Raw genomic sequence first — 20,523 nt, forward strand, 5'->3', positions numbered from 1 at the left:
ACATGCATTGGCATGGGTTAGAGGAAGAATACGTGGCCATGGAACAAAGTAGGTTAACTGGGACATGAAAGGACTACATTTAGGCATAATTAATACTATATTCTAAAATAACTGGCCATGTTAGGGTTTAGATGAACTATGAACTTAAATTATGTCAAGTATAAGAAGACTCATACCTTTACAAAAGAGTGAATTATTTTTGTAAACATTAAAGTACTATATGAATTATTATTATGTTCTAAGGTCAAATCTAGAAAGGACTCTAGCTACCATTGAGTGTGACCCCTCCCCACTCTTATAGATGACACAACTGAGGCCCAGAGAAGTTAAATGACTTGCTCAAAGTCACACATGTAGCAAAATGGCCCAACTTTGATGTGGACCCAGGTCCTTTGACTCCAAATCCAGCACCGTTTCCACTATGTCTTCTTGTTTTGCAGCACAAGAAAAAGACGAGGAAATAAAGGGGGAAAAGAAGAGAGTGGAAAATAAGGTGAAGGCACGGGACATAAAGAAGAACTGGGTAGAAAATAGAGAAGAAAAATATAAAAAGGAGAGGGAGAAAGAAAAAGGAAGGAAGGCAAGAAATTGAGAGAGAAAAAGGGAGAGTAAATAAATGTAGTAAAGGGAAAAAGAAAGGGAAGGAAAGATAAAGGAGAACAGAGATATTAGGGAGAGAGAGAAAGACACGAATGAGAAAAAGAGGATAGGGGAAAAAAAGAAAGAGCCACCAGAGGGAAACTGGGTAGATATTGAAAAGGGGAAGAGGAAGGAGGAAAAAGAGGAAAGAAAATGAGAAAGAAAAGTATAGAGAGAAGATATAGTCCACATGGTGATGAAAAGGCATGGCTTCCATGAGAGAGGGGAGTGGAAAGAAAGTTCCCCTTCCACAGTCAAGAAGTTAAGGAAGCATCCTGAAGCCAGTTAGACCTCAGTCAAACGTTTCTAACAACTCTCCCTGCCCTTAGGTTGATGTTGGTAATTCATACCACCAGTCCACAAAACTTCCTGTAGGCCTGAGCCAAAAGGCAGAGTAGAGGACAGATTGTGGCCACAACAGCTGCAGTGGCCCCAGGAGCCCACCCAGGCTTCAGTTACTGGGACTTAGAGGAATTGACTTGAGAAAGCTATTATGCAGCTGCTTTGTTCATTGAAATAAATACATTTAAATGTTTAAAAAAAAAGAAAAGAAAGTTCCCTCAAAAAATAGGGATGGGACCCAGGACCTAAGTGGCCCCATTTCCAACCCCCCCTCAATGTGCCTTGTACTTCCTTGCCTTACATACGATTTGTTAGGGGAGGGAGAATGGTCGCTCCTTTCAGGGTGAAGAAGAATGAGCCATACATAAGAAGAATAAGAATTTCCAAAAATCTTAGTCTATGGTTGTGCTGCCCTATATTTAAGCATGATGAAACACACCAGACATTTCTATTCAGCCCTACTCCTGCCAACAACTCTCCAAATTAGCAGTCTGAGAATGTTAACAGCGCCCATCACTTCCAAGGCATCTCCAGGTTCCAAAAGCAGTTCCCTTAAGCCCAAACTCACTGCTTTTCACACGCAGCTTAAGTCTCCCAACACTATTGGAAAGTTAATTTAAAAAATTTTTTTTTCCTTGAAGTCTTTAAAGATAAGAACAGCTCTGTCATAGTCACAGGATAGAACATCATGATGGAAGTATAAACAAACTTTTGGAAGAACTCATGAAAATGTAAAAAAAAACCTCATGAAAATGAAAAAGCTCATTAACAGAAGTTAAATGATAGTCTGTGAAGCATTTGAGTTAAAAACTAACTTAGGCAGTCCTCATTTACCACTGGGTTGTTTCAAATTTCCAACTGAGCTGTTTGGAACTCAAAATTCATTTCCCCCATGGAAACCATGCCATAAATGATGATTAGAACAGTTTTCAAATCCCATTTACTCCATGTACTATAACCAGAGATTTTAGAGCTGGAAGACATTGGAAATGATCACACTCAATTGACTGATGTTATAGAGGAGCAAACCAAGGCCTAGAGAAATAAAGTGACAGACCCACTGAGTTAGTGGCAGAACTAAGGCTAGAATTGGGTCCCCTGATTTCCACTTCATTACTCTTTCCAGGATGGACAGGCAATGACCCTTTTTATAACTCTATCTCTATGAGAAAATGTGGGCCATGTTCTAACTCAGCTAGGAAGGAAGGAAACCAGAATTGATAAAGTGCCTACTTTGTGCCAGGCACTGTGCTAAGCACTTACAAATATTATATAATTTGATCCTTATACCAACCCTGTGATGTAGGTGCTATTATCTCCATCTTATAGCTAAGGAAACTGAGGCAGTCAGGAGTTAAGTGACTTGACAGGGTCATATAGCTAGTAATGTCTGAGGCAAGATTTGAACCTAGGCCTTCCTGACTCCAAGACCAACACTGTCCACTACTGGCACAGCTTTCTCCAAACCTTCATGCCCCCTGCTCAGTGATGGTACCTCTTCTGCTTATGGCTATTAAGAACAGGCTCTACCAATGAACAAGGCCCAAGAAGTACACATCTAACTTTCAGATTGGAAGGGATCTTAATGTCCAGCTCCTTCATTTTACAGTAACAGGGGCTGGTCAATGAGAAACCAGCCCTTATGAGCATGTGCTGCAACCTCTGCTTGATGCAATCCCTCACGTGGACTTTGGAGCATAAACAAGTATTCTGTAACTGCTTCTTGTCCACTTACCATGTTGTGAAGAAGGGCCTTTGGGCTGGCTGCTGGACTGGGACTAAGAGCACATCAAAAAGAAACTAATTGGCCAAACTGCTCTTTCTTTTCCTGGTTACATTCAAGCAAGGAAGCAATTATTGCTGTATGCGCCTCCAGGTGGCGAGAGTACCAGTGGCTTATTCTTCCCACAAAGATCAACTAACATGAAGCCATGAGCTCACGACCCTGCTGTTGCTTCTGTCCCTGTTGAATCTGTCTATTCTTATTCTTAGAAGGAGTATTGGAGCCGGAACAGAGAAGACTATGACCCTATAAGCTTTGAAAGGCTGGGAAAGCACCAGGAGTCCAGGAACTAGAGTCCAAGCTGGACAGCTAATCCTAGGAAGGGGTGACCTACTAGATTCAGTTTAGTGTTGGATTGAAGGCAACCATGAGAAGTGCTTATGCCTCAGCTAAGCCACATTCAGAAATGAAGTTGTTGAGGACAGATGCTTTAAGCTAGAGCCCAATCTCCTCAGGAACTGAGGTGGTTTAAGGGAGACCATGCTCCCAGTTAGGAGTGGGTGGGTATATATTTAAAGTTCTGTTCTCACTATAAATAACCGCTTGTGGAAATTAATGCTTAATTGAATTGACATTGAAAGTTAATTACTTAAATATCACTGGAAGAGGTACTGGGGACACTGAGATATGGTGATAATGAGATAGTCACTGATTAGATGATACTGAAGGGACCCGGCAATTAATATTGGTAACAGCACATTGCAATGGGGGCTCCAGCCAAAAGCATTAGCAATATATCTTCAACCCCTAAGGGGAACCTGAAGAACTCTGAGGGAGAGGTATTGCCTGCTATTACCTCTCTGAGAACCTGATTTGTTAGTGTGAGGGGAGTTTGGGATAAGGATTCCCAAAGCTCGTATAGGTTACATTACAGATGAGGAAGCTGAGCTCAAGTTCATATAGATAGGTGGCTGCAGGGGCGAAGCAGTGGCCCTGGTCTTTTGACTCAGGGTAGGTATTCCTGGGATCCCTTTACCTTGTGAACTCCTGAAACTTTTAGAAGGCACCTACAAATATTTGTACATTTTCAAAAGACATTTATTTTTGCATAGTAGAAAGGTTAGTGAATTTGGCCCCAGGAAAGATGAAAAACTGCACCTTCTTCCCATCTTTGCAGAGACAGGAGATGTGAAACACTGGACATACTGTCAAACTTGTGTGATGCATTGATTAGTTTCCCTGAACTTTACTTTTCCTCTTTCATTGTTTGTCACAAAAGATGGTTTACTGGGTAGGAAATATATGGAGTACATTTGGGAATGAAGTCCATGTAAAATCAAGGGATATCAATAATACTTAAGAAAAAGAAAAAATTCGGCTTCAGAAGACCTAGCTTTTGTCACTTCACTTCTCTGGGCATCAGTTTCCTAGTCTGAAAAATAGGATGGAGGTGGGGGGAAGGTAAACTAGAGCACCTCTAAATTCTGTAATCCTATTATGAACTACGTATGAGAAGTAGTTTATCTATGTCAACTTTCTCTAGGTCTTCTAATCTGGAGAACAAAAGGCAAAGGTCCCTATGGGGACTAAGGAACTCTAGATTTGGCCTTCCCTTATAGGCATTCATATATATGGATCATTGCTGTGTTTTAAGTGTGGGAAGCACCTCCAGGTGTAGGCAGAAATTTTCTTGAAAACGTTAACTGTTGCAGAAGTACTTTATATTGGGAGGCTGTGAGGTACAGCATAGCTTTAGATGCACAGATCTGTAACAAACAGTCGAAGCATTCAGAATATATACTCCAAGCCAGGTTTTCCTTCTGATTAAAATTCCAATCCATTCAACCCAATCCAATCCAATCCAACAGAGATTTACTAAGCACCACTTCATAAAAGGCACTGTGCAAAGTCCCCCAAAAGGAAAACAGAACCTGCCCTTGGAGACCTTACATTCTACTTGAGGACAACATGTGCACAGAGAAGTAAAGTAAGAAGATTTGACTAGATAATTTCTGAGGTCCCTCCCAATTCTTTGGTTATAAACATATCATATAATTCAAAGGTGTGCTAGAGCCAGCTGGAACTGGTTCATGAGAGCTGATTGTTAAATTTTCAGTGGGAACATTTACACCCTGGAAATTAGCAAACACTATAAATCAGGGCCTAAATTAATTTTTGATAATTGTCTAGACTTAAGAAAGTGATGAAGAAAATGTTACTAATGCAGATTAAACTTAAAAGTATGTCACACGCACTTGTTCCCTCCGAGACAGCCAGTTGTTAAACATTTACCAACACATCTCCGTTATATATACTTTCATAAATTTTAAATGGAGTCAAATTTTCTCTATTCTTAGTACAAGCTTAATTAGGGGACAGTTATTTATGTACTAGACATGGACACACGCATTACTATACACCCAAACTCATCTTGTTGGCCATATGGAAAAGTATTCAGATTTATGCACTAGTTATGGACTCATTTTTAGGATAGTACCTGCTGAAAACTTTCCCTTAGATGGCTCTGATCTTCAGGATGGCAGAATTCCAAAATGTCCTTTCCCAGAAGATCCTAGACATAAAAGAAAAGCCTCAGTACACAATTTCAACTTCCACTGTTCACATTTCATTTCTTTGTTAATAAGGAAATGCTGTTTGTCCCGTCTTTTTCCATGCCTACTAGTCCCCCTTAGATGCTCTTTAAAATTACAGCTAAGAATCTTCTCCTGGTGTCTGTATTAAACTTCCTGTTAACAATACTATGTTTCAGACATATTTGACAGCAAGATCAGTGCCTGTATATGGCAATACATTAATAGCCCAAAGAACTGTTTTCTAGGAAGATGAATTTTTACCTTCTGTTTGCTTTGGAGGAACAGAATATAATAAACATGTTTCCAATAAACATTAAAAGCAAGTAAAATGACCCAGTGAAGACAGGATGTGTTGCTTATGAAAACTGTAATTGTTTAAATGTGGAAACTGTAGTTCTCTTAGGGATGAAAAAACGTTATTCTACATGAAACAATTTTGTAGTTAAGAGAACATTTACTACCTAGTTCCATTATTTGATAGTTTACTCAAAAGAGCAAGCATGATCCTGAAAGAAAATATCTAACATAATAGATGAATACTTGTGTACAGAAATCCACCAATATAAAATCAAACCACTGAATTCAAGTGGAGGCACAGGGAGACATTATTACTTGGTGAACCCAAAACAATCAAACCACTCTATTTACTCCCTGATCAAATCTACAGAATGCAGCTAAGCTTGAGTCTACACTGACAAAATTGGGAAAATAGTAGCTGGATATAAACCTCCCCAACCTGAAAATATGCATCTTTTGTGGCCAATGTGGTTGCACAAATGGATTATTCTCATGGCTTTTAAGACAGCATTCTGCTAATACAATGTTATTTGTTGTTGAGTAGCTTCAGTCCCGTCCAACTCTTCATGACCATTTGGAGTTTTCTTGGCAAAGATACTGGAGTGATTTGTCATTTCCTTCTCTATCTCATTTTACAGATGAGGAACACAGGGTTAAGTGACTTGCCCAGGGTCATACAACTACTATGCATCTGAGGCTGGATTTGAACTCAGATCCTCCTGACTCCAGGGCCAGTGCTCTATCTACTGAACCACCTAGCTGCCCACCAATATAATGTTATAGTACATGGGAAATAAAACAACTTGCCCATCAACTTTATCCAAAAGACAAGATAAATTCCCTTTGGATATTCAGAAGTTTTGAGCCAACATTTTAGCTGAAAAAGCTATAGCAATAAAAGATCCATATGAGTAATGTGGTTACAAGCAAGGAATTCATAGCTGCTACAAATATAGGTGTTCTTGGTATTACAGATGATAAGATTCTATTATGTATAATGTCATTCCATGGTTTGAGAGAGGTTTTAATCTGGAGTTGCTTAAGACGTCAAGGTGCACCTAGCAAAATACTTTACCTAGGATGGGCATATTGTTTAAGGAGGCTTGCTTCCCAACACTGTGTTGATATTGTCACCAGCAAAGAATAAACACTTTTTATTGTCCATTAGGGAAGATGGATTTTCTACATAGTCCTAGCCAAGAATCATGAGTACTACATCACCTACTGACCTGTGGTTGGTAGCCAATAACACTGATGCATCTTGGATCCACAAATGTGATGATTCCTTCAGAGTTGTGTCGGGACAAGAACTCGGCAGGGACAGACATCCCATTCATGTCCATGCACACAGGAGAACTGGTTACCTGAGAAAGTTAGAATCAGCAGAGAACATTCAAATTTCAAGGGGAAAAATGAAAAAAAAATGTCAATATACTTCTGTTAACAAGCAAATGTTGAAATATGGTTTATCTTGATTCACAGATGTCATGAATCATTGGTCTAGGCACAACAGTGCTGGATCTATAAGAAAAGAAATTTTGTAAATTAAAGATGTTTTGGGGAAAGGTGGCTCAGCTTAATAACAATATAGAGAGAATGCACAAATAAAAGGATTTTTATACCCATTTTACAGATGAGGAAACTAAGGCTCATTCAGTTTAGACAACTTGCCTATACAAAGTCACAAAGCTAGACAATATTAAAGCCAGGAGTCAAATCTAGGTACTTTACAATATATCACAGAATTCCAAAGAAAGTAATGTGACCATTTCAAGAAGGGAATGATCACTTTCAGGTTAAGAGGTAGGGGAGGGGAGTTAAAGAAGGCTTCTTGGTGGAGATGGTCACCCAAGTTCAGGCCTTGAAGAGAAAGGCAGAGGTAGAGTGAGTGATAAGGGAAGGGTAAAATCTATTCCAGTCATATTTGTTGATATTATTTGGTTGAAGACACTGGAGCAGTTTGTCATTTCTATCTCCAGCTCATTTTACAGATGAAGAAACTGAGGCAGGCAGGGTTAAGTGACTGGCCCAGGGTCACACATCTAGTAAGTGCCTGAGGCCACATTTGAATTCAAGAAAAAGAGTCTTCTTGACTCCAGGCCCAGTGCTCTATCCACTGCACTTAGCTGTGCATTCACGCCCTACAGGATGGCAGAAATAAAAGAATGGAAGAAGGTAAGCAACTGAAAACAGGGCAAGATTAAGGAATGGCGAGTAGTCTACTTTGGCTAGAATCATGACTGGGAGTCATTTGAGATAAGGTTGAAAAGGTGGCATGAGGTCATGAACTTTAAACATGGTAGGTAATGGTAGGTAATGGTAGAGGTGAGTGAGCCAGAGGCACAGTGTTTTTCTTTTTCTTTTTTCTTTTTCTCAGGGGAACAGAAGAATCTGGCTAGTTTTAAGAAGACTACTTTGGAAGTGGTGTGAAATATGCATTGAAGAAAAATGAGACAAGAGTGGAAGGCCACTTAGGAGATTATTACAATAATCCAGGTTAAAGAGGTAATGAGGGCTAGAAATTGGTTCATGGCAATAGGAGATGATGGATGGATGTGAGGGAAGTTGACAGATAAATGATAGCAATGAGTTCAAATCTGGCCTCAGATACTAGCTGTGTGTCTTTGGGCAAGTCACGTAACCTGTCTGCCTCAGTTTCCTCATCTGTAAAATGGAATTGTTATGAGGATAAAATAGTTGAAAGGCACTTTGGAAATCTTAAAGCATTATGTTATTTCTAGTTATTATTATTGTTATTATTACTAGCCCTCTGGTAACAAATACATGACTGTAAAGAAATTACAACAGTTTATTCCCCAAGAATTTAAACTTTTCCCTTTAACTATACATAAGAGCAGAGCTGGATCTCCTGTCTCATATGGGACAATCTAGAATTCAGTTGTCTCCATGGGAATAATCATGATGGTGTAAGGAATCAAGAACCCCATTGCTTAGAGTTTTAAGGACAAGGAGCCCTATTTCTTGTCCTCTCCCCAAAATCTGCCCTAATCTTGCCTACTATACGGTCAATACATATATGCACATAGGTGAAGGGATTTGAGCAATGTTAACAGATATATAATAACAATAAAGATTTGGAGATAGTAATAGAAAGATGTGGTATAGATACCAAATGAGAGGTAACAACAATGTTGGCGGTCTATAATAATATACAAATAGCTCTTGAATGTGAGAATCATGTGGTTGATCAGGAGGTTAGGGGAGAGGGAATAGAAGGTGAGGCTTCCTTGAGAAACAGCAGAAGGCAAATAATTCATCTGGGGAAAATAAGGCAAAGAGGGGAATGGAGAAAATAAAGGAAAAGTTTTAGATTCAGGGAAGTGTAACCACAATTTCATCATTCAGTCAACTTAACAATCATTTATTAAATTTCTACCAAGTGCTATGCCCTGTTCTAGGACACAAAGATAGAAACAACACACACCAGTTTCTGGGTTTTGTATATTTGAATCATGGGCACTCTCTTCACATTGAGTTCCAAACTCAGACAGTTGTGGTCCTAAGTCAAAGACCCAGGGAATGGGACTGTCTATCTACTGTTCCCAGCCTTGCTGCTGTGAATACTGCCCTCCTAGCAGGGTGCCAGCAGGTGCAACCCATCTGCAGCTAATGAAGCACAAGAATGCTCCTGACTTCCCCAGAGATAAAGGAGCCAGGGCCATATCCAAAGCCTCCCATGATGAGCTGTGTTTGAGCCTCTTTCTGCTATCAGGCTGGGACTGGATAGCTTCCTCCACCCTTCCCACAATCTCTGCAGGCAGTTTGTGCTGATGTCTCCCTCCGTACAGAGAGCGGGGAGAGATGAAAAGGAAAAAGGGTAGAAGTCACAGCTGGAGAAGTGACCAAGCCTTTTCACATAGCTCCTTTCACACAGGGGATGCTGAGCTTGCAAGGGACGTGAAAGATAGAGCATGGAAAGTAATATCCCTCAGAACTTTAGTCTTTGACCTTCCCACTAGGGCCACGGTCTATGAAAAGGAAGGCTCCAAATACCATGATAGGAAGCTGGGCTCTGAAGACCTGCCAGGCTGGGAGTATATGGACTAACCTAAGAGTCAAAGAAAGAGAATTTCTATTTCTAGTCCCTTCTCTGTGGCCTACCTAACAATGGGTGGTTCTTCATTTGTATCATTGGCAAAGATGGAGAGGATACCATCTTTAAGTAAGAGCTGTGGTAGAAGGCAAAATCACAATGACAGTGTGTAGGCTATTAATAGAATGTAGAAAATGAGAGAAGAGGGAATTGACAGACAGAAAATGTTTTCAAAGGAGTGACTTTCATGCCACTACACACTACATAAATTTATTTCATTTTATTAGCCATCCCCTGAAAACCTGCATAGTATAGTGGATAGAGCTGACCTTGGATTCAGGTTGACCTGAGTTCAAGTTTTGCCTTTAACTATGCTAGCTATGTGACCCTGAGCAAATAATTCACTTAATCTTTCAGTGGCCCAACCAGCTTTCTAAAACTAGATGCAGAACACTTGCTGATTTTAAGGAGGGAGGTCTTACACTAACGGAATCACAAGATGGGACAAAAGATTTTTAAAATGTCTTCTTCCACCTTGTTGTTTTTGTTCAGTTGTTTTTCAATCATGTCCAACTCTCTGTGACCCCATTTGGGGTTATCTTGGCAAGGATCCTAGAATGGTTTGCCATTTCTTTCTCCAGCTCATTTTACAGATGAGGAAATGAGGCAAACGGGGTTAAGTGGTTTGCCTACAGTCACTCAGCTAGTAAGTGTGTGAGGCCAGAACTGAACTCAGGAAGATAAGTCTTCCTGACTCTAGGTCCAGCACTCTATCCACTGTGCCATCTGTTGCTCTACTTCCGCTTCTCTCTCTCTGTCTCTGTCTTTCTCTGTGTCTCTGTCTCTCTCTCTTTCTCTCCCCCCCCCCCACGCAGGTATCCTCTACATCCCTATGCATTATCTCATATGTTTAAAAACACTCTTGGTACTCTGCTTTGTCCTCCAAGTCTTAAACCTATAGTATTCTTGTCACTTCAAGGATGTATCTTCACATGCTAAGGTCACTGGTGTTCTGACTTCCTTGCTCCCACCTCTCAAAGTATATACTTCCATAAAGAAAAGACTAGCCACAGTCAGGATTTGAACTCACATAGCCCCCAAGGACATGCTCTCCTTTGGCACTATAAAAATAAATGTACACTGTAGCATCACTCTAATAATGCACTCACCCTCAGGATCCAAGTTCTCCCAATACCATACCTACTTCTGGATGGTAAATATTACCTGACTTTCAACTAGGGATTAGTTTGGATATTCCAAGAATCTGGCAACATGACTTGCCATGCAGTTAATATGTATGCATGCCAATATTGTATGTGACATGTTCCTTTGTTTTATTTGAATTAAAAATTCAACTTTTGTTGGAGTGAATGAAGGGACAGCCACATAACTGACCTAGGTTTAGAATGTGTATGTAGTTTTTGAAGAAATCCTTGATCTTCAGTCTGTACCTCTTCCTCTTTCTGCAGAGTTTTATAAATTATTTTGAGAAACAAGAGGACCAGGTATAGGGCCTTAGAACAGTTCACCTAGGGCAAACTTCTTTTGGCAAGGAAAGTATAGTTTATAACCTGAGCACCTGAACTTCTCTGACCTTCAATTTGTCTGGCCTCTGATGCTACTCTATGCCACAATCAATATGACCTCCTACAGAGCTTTCCTAAGAAATGCAGAGTTTCCCAAGAATGCACAGTTAAATGTGCGCTCCTGTGGCTTTGCTAAGAATGCACAGTTAAATGGAACAACCTGTTTGTGCCACAGATTTTCTGGCTACTTTGACTCAGACAGCTTTGTGGTGCAAAGGAGATGGAAACTGGGGGAAGAGTCACTTAGTCTCATAGTAGTCTGAAAAGAAGAGAAACTTTATTCAAAAATTCTGAAGGAGGATATGCATCTAGGCTATGAAAGAGAGCTCAGGCCCCCTAAAATGTATCCTTCACTCACAATTTGAGAAAAGAAATCTGCCCATCTTCTCTAACATATAATATCACTAAAGAAGAAATGGGTCATATTACAAAGAATAAGATTTGGTGATGCAAGGAACCTTAGAGACCATCTAGTCTAGTTTCTTCTAGTTTCTTCATTTTAGAGACTAGGCAATAGGCCAAAAGAAGCTAATTGACTCATCCAGGGTCACATACATCCTTTCCCTCAAACACTTAGAGGGCAGATGAGTAAATCAACCTTTACACATTTATGACTTGTCTGCTCTAAACAGCACCATGCTGAGAGATGAGGTAATGTATCATTAAGTGTTAATTATAGCGATCTCTCAGTTCTTTGAATTCCTATAGAAATTAGCATCTGGTTAATCCTCTTGGCCACTAAGCATTTACTGTCTTCAGTTGCCTTTAACTGTTACTTAAATCCTTTGTTATTATTTAACCTTTCAAATATCTGTCTTATATACCCTAACTAGGCTCAATTTAGCTCAACAAATATTTATTGAATATACACTATTCACAAGACCTAGGTTCAAATTCTCCTCTGACACTTATGAACTATGTGAAGCTGGCCAAATCACAGACATAGAGAAGATCACAGCCCCTGCCTTCAAAGAGCTTACCGTCTAACAACTATACTAAAAAGCAGACCATGCTAAGCACTCTAGGAGAATAAACAAAGCACTGTGGGAAGCACAGAGGATAAAGAGAATTACTTTCAGCTTGGAGGGTGGGAATGAACAAAGATGGCTTCATAGAAGGCTGGGTATTCAATGATAAGTTGAAGTCAACAGCAATAGGTAGAAGAAAGGAATTCCATGCAAAAGACAAATGTGCATGTAAACAAAGCCATCCACATGAGGAAGAGTATGATGAGTAGTTGGGGCATGGTGAGTAGTTTGGTTTAAGGCCTTATGGAGGTCCCTAAATGATACCTGAAGGAGTTTGAAATTTATTCTATAGACAATGTGGAGCCACAGAAGTTTCTGTAGTAGAAAGGGTATTGAAATGATCAGAAATTTACTTTAGAGGCAGATAGATGGCACAGTAGATAGAGCACCAGCCTTGGAGTCAGAAGGACCTGAGTTCAGATATGACCTCAGACACTGGACCCTTACTGGCTGTGTGACCCTGGGCAAGTTACTTAACCCTGATTGCCTCAAAAAAAGTTTAATTTTACTTTAGGATTATTCATCTGGCAACAGCACACATGATAGGTTCCAAGGATCAATCAAAGCACATTTATTGAGTAATTTGTATATGCTAGGCTACTAGGTTCTAGGGATGCAAAGACAATAGGGAAACCATCCCTCCCCCAAGGAGATTACATTCTAAGGATCTCTACTATGATAGACCAGATGATAGGTAAGGAGGGTCTCAGTCAGGGCAACAGCAAATGGAAAATTGTTACCCAGTACACCTAGCATAATGTCTTACATCTAACATACACACAACAGTTATTGTCTTGATTTGGATATGGATCACAAGCTACAGCAGTTTAGAGATGAGTGAGGGTTGAAGACATCAGGGATGACTTCACGAGGGATGTAAGATTTAACCTGAGCCTTGATGGACAGGTAGAATTTTGGTAGGTAAAGTTGTGAGAGGAAGACGTTCCAGGTGAAGGCAATGACAGAGAGCATGGCATGGTCAATAGGGTACTAAATCTGGAGTCAGGACAACCGATATTCAAATCCTCCTGTGATACTTATGAGCTCTATGTTCCTGGGCAAATCCCTTAAACTCCCAGAGTCTCTGTTTTCTCATCTGTAAAATTAGGATATTAATACCTGTGGTACCTTATAACTTTAAAGCACTATATTCATGTCAGTTATTATGCCAACATGAGAATAAAGGCACAGGTATGAACAATGAGTACCTTGTGTTTTACAGGTGGGTTGAGGCCAGCCTGAATAAAGCAGAAGGTACATGATCAAACAAAATCCATTTTAATCACAATTCACATTCTGTGTAGATACTTTATTATTTCTGATCTAGATGCAAATGATGACTAAGCCCATATAAAGTAAAACATCTCTGTCTCACACATGGGGATACAAGAAATAGAAGAGTCAGCCGAATAGGTCAAGGTTCCAAGGGAGCTTGTGTACTGACAAAAGAAGGCATGGATTTGTGATTACTAATCTACTGGACCAGATGGCACCAAACATTTTGGTTCTTGGATGGGGGCGACTTATATAGACTGATCTTATGTTGATAGCCATATAAATGAAATTCTTTCTACCCAGAAGCCCTTTATACTGTCTACAAAGATGATAACAAACTTACTAGAAATCTCAAACATTGATGCATCATAGTGGAAGATGGAATAAAATATAAAGATAGGAATTGGTCTTACCTGAAGTCTCCCAATCGCCACAAGGCAATATTTACTGCCTTGTCCCACATCAGCATCTTCTTCAGGTATAGTCATTCCTGAAATGAGGAATACCACCACCATCACCATTGTGTGTGAGATCAATAATAGGAAAAGTGGTCTGATTTACTCAATTACAAATATAATCTCAATTATCCAAGGGTTAATTATCTGGTCTGTGAATTAGCCCCTCTTAGTCATTACACTGCTTGCCAGAACCTTTATCTGTGGTCAAAGCAAAGGAAATTACACAAAACAAAACTCATCATCATCAGTCATCATTGCTGTTTATTAACAGCTTGAATAACATGCATTGTGAAGAGGCATCTGAAGCTATCATTCACTGCACTTTTTGGATTATGCATGGAGACTCCTCCAGCTCATTTATAAAAGTGTTAAGTAAGCCTGGCTGCCACATGAACTGGGGGAGCCTACTGTTTACACTTCTCCATATGAAGAAATACTCAGTCATTTCTTACCCTTTGTTTCCTGTTTCTAACCACCAGTTTCCTGTCCAGGAAAAACATTCTATCTGATTCTATGATGATTCCATTAAATAAAAATGTTTGGTGTGGAATCTTGACAGAAGCTTTCAAAAGCTTAAATAAATAAATTCCCCATTTTCCACATACATATGTTACCTGCTTAAAGAACTTTTATGTCCATGCTGCGCCCCTGAGGAGCAGGTATAGGAGCCTGGAGGGAAGACTAGCAGCTGAGGCTAGGTAGGTAGAGACAAGGCCAAGGAAACAGGATGAAGGGGCTGGAGAGGCAGTCATAGGGGTATGGAAAGAGCACTAAACTCGGAGTCACAAAGCCTGGATTCAAGTCTAGGTTTGTTCTGATAGTTTCTAGCTATGTAACCTTAGGCAAATCAGTTTCTCCTGCTCTCAAAATGGGGTTCATAAGATTAAGAGCTAGAAGGAACTTTGGAGATAATCTAGTCCAACTCTTTCAGATTACAGATGAAGGAATTAGAACCCAATGACAGGAAACGACTTACCCAACTTTACAAAATGGCAGAGCCAGAACTCAAAACCTAGGTCCTCTGACTCCAGTACAATTTCTACTACTACATCATTTTGAGAATAATGGTGTTAACATAACACAAGAGTGTTGTGAAGAAAGTATTGTAAACCTTAGTAAACCTTAAAATGTTTATAGCAATGTCCATATTTATCATTTAAAGAACTTAATTATTCCATCCAGTAACTATTAAACCCCTATTATATACAAAACACAGCATTAGGTATGGGGAAAGTTCAAAATTAAAAGATGGATAAGAATACTGATGGGTAGTGGGCAATATCTCAGCGATACTACACAGAATAGGTTTCTATTGGGCCAGCTACTCAACTTGTGTGACATTGGACAAGTTATTTCACAATCTGTAAAATGAGTTCCATGTTTCTCTCCAAAAAGCATGATGTTTTTTTCCTTCTCTCAAAGCCTATTCTTTTTGGTCTTTGGTAAATAGTTATCATGGGTTTGCAAAGAGGTGTTTTTTAAACAGTCTACAAGCTTTTTCTTTTTTTCAAACAATCCCCTTCTATTTTTTCTTAATGTCTGTTTTTGTTTTGAAAGTAAGTTTTACTTGTGCCTCCTGTATTTTTTTGTTATATTTTCCTTTCTTAAGCTTGAATTACTCACTGATAGATTCCTTTCCCACCAGAATGTTCAATAAAATTAATTCTGTAGTATGGTGGAAAGAACACTAGGCAGACAGTTGGGACACTTGGGTTCTCATCTTTGGTACTTATCAGCTACATGGCCTTGGACTTGAGTAACATCCTTCCTGAGCCTCAGTTTCCTCATCTATAAAATGAGTTTAACAATATTGTACTGCCCACTTCATAGGGTTCAGGGTATCAAGACTTTAAAGCAGAAAGAGCCCTTAGAAGTCATCTGGTCCAGACCCCTCATTCTACAAATGAGAGTGCTGAGATGCAGACAAGGGAAATGACTTGTCCAATGTCATGCACACTGAGTAGCTGGGATATGAGTTAAGGTCCCTTGACTTCGTATTCATTGGTTTATTGTGTTGCTTTTTTTTCTACCCATGATCCCACTCTTGTTGTTGTGTTAACAATAAATTCTCATCGACTTGAAGAAAGTACATTGTAAACTATAAATTACTATAAAATGTTAGTTATTATAGAATTAGAATTCTAGTAACTAGAATTATAGAATTCTCCTCAAAGGAGTAACAGAGTCCAACCTCCCACGAAGTGCAAAATTTTTCCTATCAGATCCCTCTTCTGTTTGAACACATCTGGTGATAAGGCATCCCATCATTCAAAAGGCAGCCCTTTCCTTCCACTGTTGGACATACTAATGGTTTAAACATTTTTATCATATTGAACTAAAATCTATTTCCCTCTTCTTCCCACTCATCTGAGTTACATTCCTTGGAGCAACATAGAACAAAACTACCCTGTCTTTCACACAATAGTCTTTGAATATCAGAAGACAGCTATGGCATCCTTAAACATTGAAGCTGCATATGTTCATATGTTGTGGTGGTGGTTCACCAACAAATATCTGTTGTATATGCCTATACTTAGGCCTAAGTCAAGCACATTCCTTTCTTTCTTTCTTTTTCTTTATTTTTTTGGATTCTAGACCTACTTGCTCTAGGAAGTGATAGCTTGTCTTATCTACAATCCTCACCACACAACCACACATAGAATCCCAATGAGGTCTTTTTCTAATATACTCATATCTATGTGTAGATTATGAAGATCTCTTTCAGTGGAAAAAAGGTGTGGGACAAGAGACTTGGTTTCAATCCTACCTTTAACACTTACTAGCTTTGTGACTATGGGCATGATACTAGACACTTGAGGTTTCACTGTCCTCATCTCTAAAATGGACACAATAATATTTGCATTACCTATTTCAGATTACTATCTGTGAAGCTACTGCTTCACATGAGGAAAGGCCTTTATGAACTTGAAAGTGCTATGTAAATTTAAGAAGTCTTTATAATTTGATTTCCCCAGCTGCTAGTGCCCTCCTTCCTAAAGCCATATTGTATTTACTTGTGTTTGTATACTTTTGTCATCATATCCCTGTGTGTTGCACATTGTAGTTCCTTAATTAATTGCTTGGTCTAATTTCCCAGCTTCCTTAACCTTGTTTAACATTTCTGGCCTAGTATCAATACTCTGGGCAGCTCTATAGCACAGTCCTATAATAACATTTTTTATTACTGAAGTATAAGATTTGTATAATTCTTTCACTATTTGGTATGATTTTTTTTACATTCCTATTAAACATATTAGCACATTAGTCATGTTGTAAGGAAGAATTAGAACCAGTAAGAGGAACTGTAAGAAAGAGAATACACAACAAAACAGAAGAAAAAAATGGAAAATAGTATGCTTAGATCTGCATTCAAACTCCATAGTTCTTTCTTTGAATGTGGATAGCACTTTCCATCATGAGACCTTTGGAGATGTCTTAGATCCTTGTATTGCTGAGAAGGGCTAAGTCTATCAAAGTTAGTCATTGCACAATATGGCTGTTACTGTGCACAATGTTCTCCTGGTTCTGCTCACTTCACTCAACATCAGTCCATACAAGTCTTTCCAGCTTTTTCTGAAGTCTGCCTTCTCAACATTTCTCATAGCACAACAGTAACTAACTACATTCATATATCACAACTCGTACAGCCATTCCCCAATTGATGGGCATCCCTTCACTTTCCAATTCAAAAAAGCCTGCTATAAATATTTTTGTACATGTGGGTCCTTTTCCCAGTTTTTTGATCTCTTTGGGATACAGCCCTAGAAGTGCTAGTGGTAGGTCAAAAGGGTATGTACCTTTTTATAGCCCTTTGGACATAGTTTATTTGGTAAGATTTTGAGACAGACTATTTTAGCTTATCCCTCGTATTCAATGCTACACTTATTTCCACCTACTCATTCCCATCCTTCCTATGCTGTTTGTAGCCCAATAGCATCATATCCAGTTATCCTTCCTATAAGAAGCCTTTCCCAATCCCCCTTAAATTCTAATGCCTTCCTTCTGCTGATAATTCCAGTTTATCCTGAATGTATCTTGTTAATACATAGTTATTTGTTGTATCCCATGTTACACTCTTTGAGAGCAAGGACCATCTTTTGCCTTTCTTTGTATCCCCACCACTTAGCATAATGGGTGGCACATGTTAGATACTTAATAAGAACTTATTGGCTGACTAAGGTCTTGGAATGTCCATGATACTTGGTCACCTGTTGTAGCTGATTCATTCATTTTACCTTGGGGCTCCAAACATTGACAGGAAGCATTCTTTTGTGGTATTCTGGCTACTTCACTCACCAGTGTGTTATGGTAAGAACAGAACTAGAGGGAGAGTCAAGAAAACTGTGTTCTCATCTCACCGTTGCTTGATCTGGGATTATAGGCACATCACTCACTCTCTCTTGGCTGCAGCCTCCCCAGCAGTAAAATGAAGGTGTTAGAATATGGCAACTCTCATTTTCCTTTCTATTCCAAATTCTATTGATTCTGTTTTTCAAAAGGCTTTCAGAGGATCAACTGTTTCAATATGGGCTGCCTATATAATATATATGTAATATATATAATACATAGATAAGGTTTTTTTCACAGCAAAGACTGATTCATTTTTGTCTTTCTTTCCCCATGACCTAGCACAGTGTCTGGAATTAGTAGGTGCTTGTTTTTTCATTGGTTGATAACCAATTTTTGCCTAAAATATGCCATCAAACTCCTTCTAACTACTCAAGTGAGGGCAGTGGCAATGGAAGCTATGTGTTCTTAAAGGCACTTAAAGGCATCTTTCCAAGTTTCAGTTATAACCAGCAATTCCACCTTTTCCATCATTATTGCCAATATCCCAACTGTTTAAAAAAGAGTCAGGAATAGTACTTTCAAGGTGAAGTAATTCAGAAATGCTCAATCATAGAACTGAGAGTTAACAAACTTCACATCTCCCACTGTCCTTAATTTAGAATCAAGACATTTGCTGTTTGCTCAGATCCCCAAAAATGCAATTATTTCAATTATTTCATTTTAAATAATAGCTCACATTTTATGGAGCACTTTATGGACTGCAAAGAACTATCCTTACAAAAATCCTGCAAAACAAGTAATATTAGTATTAATTTCCCATTTTACAGATATAAACACTGAGGATCCTAGAGAATCAACACAGTTAGTTAAATGAAGTCCTGAGGACTTGAACTTATGTCTTTTTAACTCCAATTGCAATGTTATTGTTTTCTTTTTTCTGGTATTCCATGCTACAGAAATGGTTGAGGGAAAATGGGAGGGTGATGGTAATGTTTATATTATAAATCTGCTGCCTACTTCAGTCTTTTTTTTTTTAATTTCAAATAAACATATATCTGACCCAAACCTCACAGCTTAGGAAAATACGAGAAGAATTTTCATATTAGAAGGTGCTGTAGGTAGGGGTAGGTGAAAGAGTTCTAGATCAGAAGTTCTTAACTTGGGGTTGATAAGCACCCCAAGGCATCTATAAACAGATTTAAGGGAGAGTACATGAACTCAGATGGGAAAAATTACATCTTTGGTTCAATATAATTGGTTTTCTTTGTAATCTTATATATTTTACTGTATGCTTTTAAAATTATTGTTCCGGGAAAGTGTCTATAGGCTCTACCTGATGGCTAAAGTGGGCCAGGACACAAAATACTAAAGAACTCCCCTCTAGATTTAAACTAAAATACTGAGTCTTCCATGAACTAATTGTATGATCCAGGATGAGTGACTTCCCATCTCTTAGCTTCAGCTTTCTTGTTTGTAAAAATGAGGAAGCTGGACTAGATGAACGCCCTTTTCAGCCCTGATATTCCATATGTGATTAGACGCATCTAGGTGGGCACAGTAGATAGAGTGCCTGGCCTGGAGTCAGGAAGACCTGCATTCAAATCCAGCTTCAGAAACCTAATAGCTGTTTGCACCTGGGCAGCTCACTTAACCTCTGCTTGCCTCAGTTTCTTTATCTGTAAAATGAAATTATAACAGCACCAACCTCACAGTTTGCTGTGAAGGGACAAATGAGATAATAATTGTAAACTGCTTAGCACAGTGCCTGGCACATAGTAAGTGCTATGTAAATGTTAGCTGTTATCATTATTGTTGTGATTATGATTATGGGAGAAGTTAAGGTTCACAATTCTTCTAAAAGATGATACTGAAGGAGAAAAAAGTAAACTCTAATACATATGAAGGTACAATTAATGAGGTACTAAATAATGATTGTACATTTGGTTACAAGGCCACAGTTTGGCCAGATATCAGAGCTCCCTTAAGTAGCAAGAGAGGTAAGATTAATTGCATACTATCCTGAACTATGAAGAGATGAATGCTATGGCTAAAGACAAGCTCTCATTCTCCATCATTTCTTACCAGTTTGTCTCAGATTATCTGCTTGAACTGACAGCCAAACTCTGATTTTCCTCTTGAACTTTTCCTCCTCTAATTTCTTTTCTTGATGAGATCTGAACACCACCCAATACTTCTCCTCATGGCTTGGTTCTCCCCGTTCTTGAGCTAACAGCTTA

The 20,523-nt window shown here is 39.0% G+C and overlaps 1 protein-coding gene and 1 long non-coding RNA gene across 5 annotated transcripts in view; one reads left to right on the top strand and one right to left on the bottom strand.

The window, feature by feature from the left end:
• Positions 1-20,523, bottom strand: part of ARNT2 (aryl hydrocarbon receptor nuclear translocator 2) — a 267,900-nt gene that overhangs the window by 51,997 nt on the left and 195,380 nt on the right. For all 4 annotated transcript variants that reach the window (XM_078151115.1, XM_078151114.1, XM_078151113.1 and 1 more), the window contains 3 exons: positions 13,952-14,028; positions 6,825-6,959; positions 5,202-5,276 (listed from right to left, as the gene is read on the bottom strand). In XM_078151115.1, the coding sequence (XP_078007241.1) occupies positions 5,202-5,276; positions 6,825-6,959; positions 13,952-14,028 (287 nt within the window). The remainder of the gene's footprint in view (positions 1-5,201; positions 5,277-6,824; positions 6,960-13,951; positions 14,029-20,523) is intronic.
• The window catches only part of LOC110193860 (uncharacterized), a 42,146-nt gene that overhangs the window by 10,479 nt on the left and 11,144 nt on the right, over positions 1-20,523 (top strand). The window lies entirely within an intron of this gene.

This window comes from Phascolarctos cinereus, unplaced genomic scaffold, assembly GCF_003287225.1.
Source record: "Phascolarctos cinereus isolate Bilbo 61053 unplaced genomic scaffold, phaCin_HiC Scaffold_3;HRSCAF=262, whole genome shotgun sequence".
Classification (NCBI taxonomy): domain Eukaryota; kingdom Metazoa; phylum Chordata; class Mammalia; order Diprotodontia; family Phascolarctidae; genus Phascolarctos; species Phascolarctos cinereus.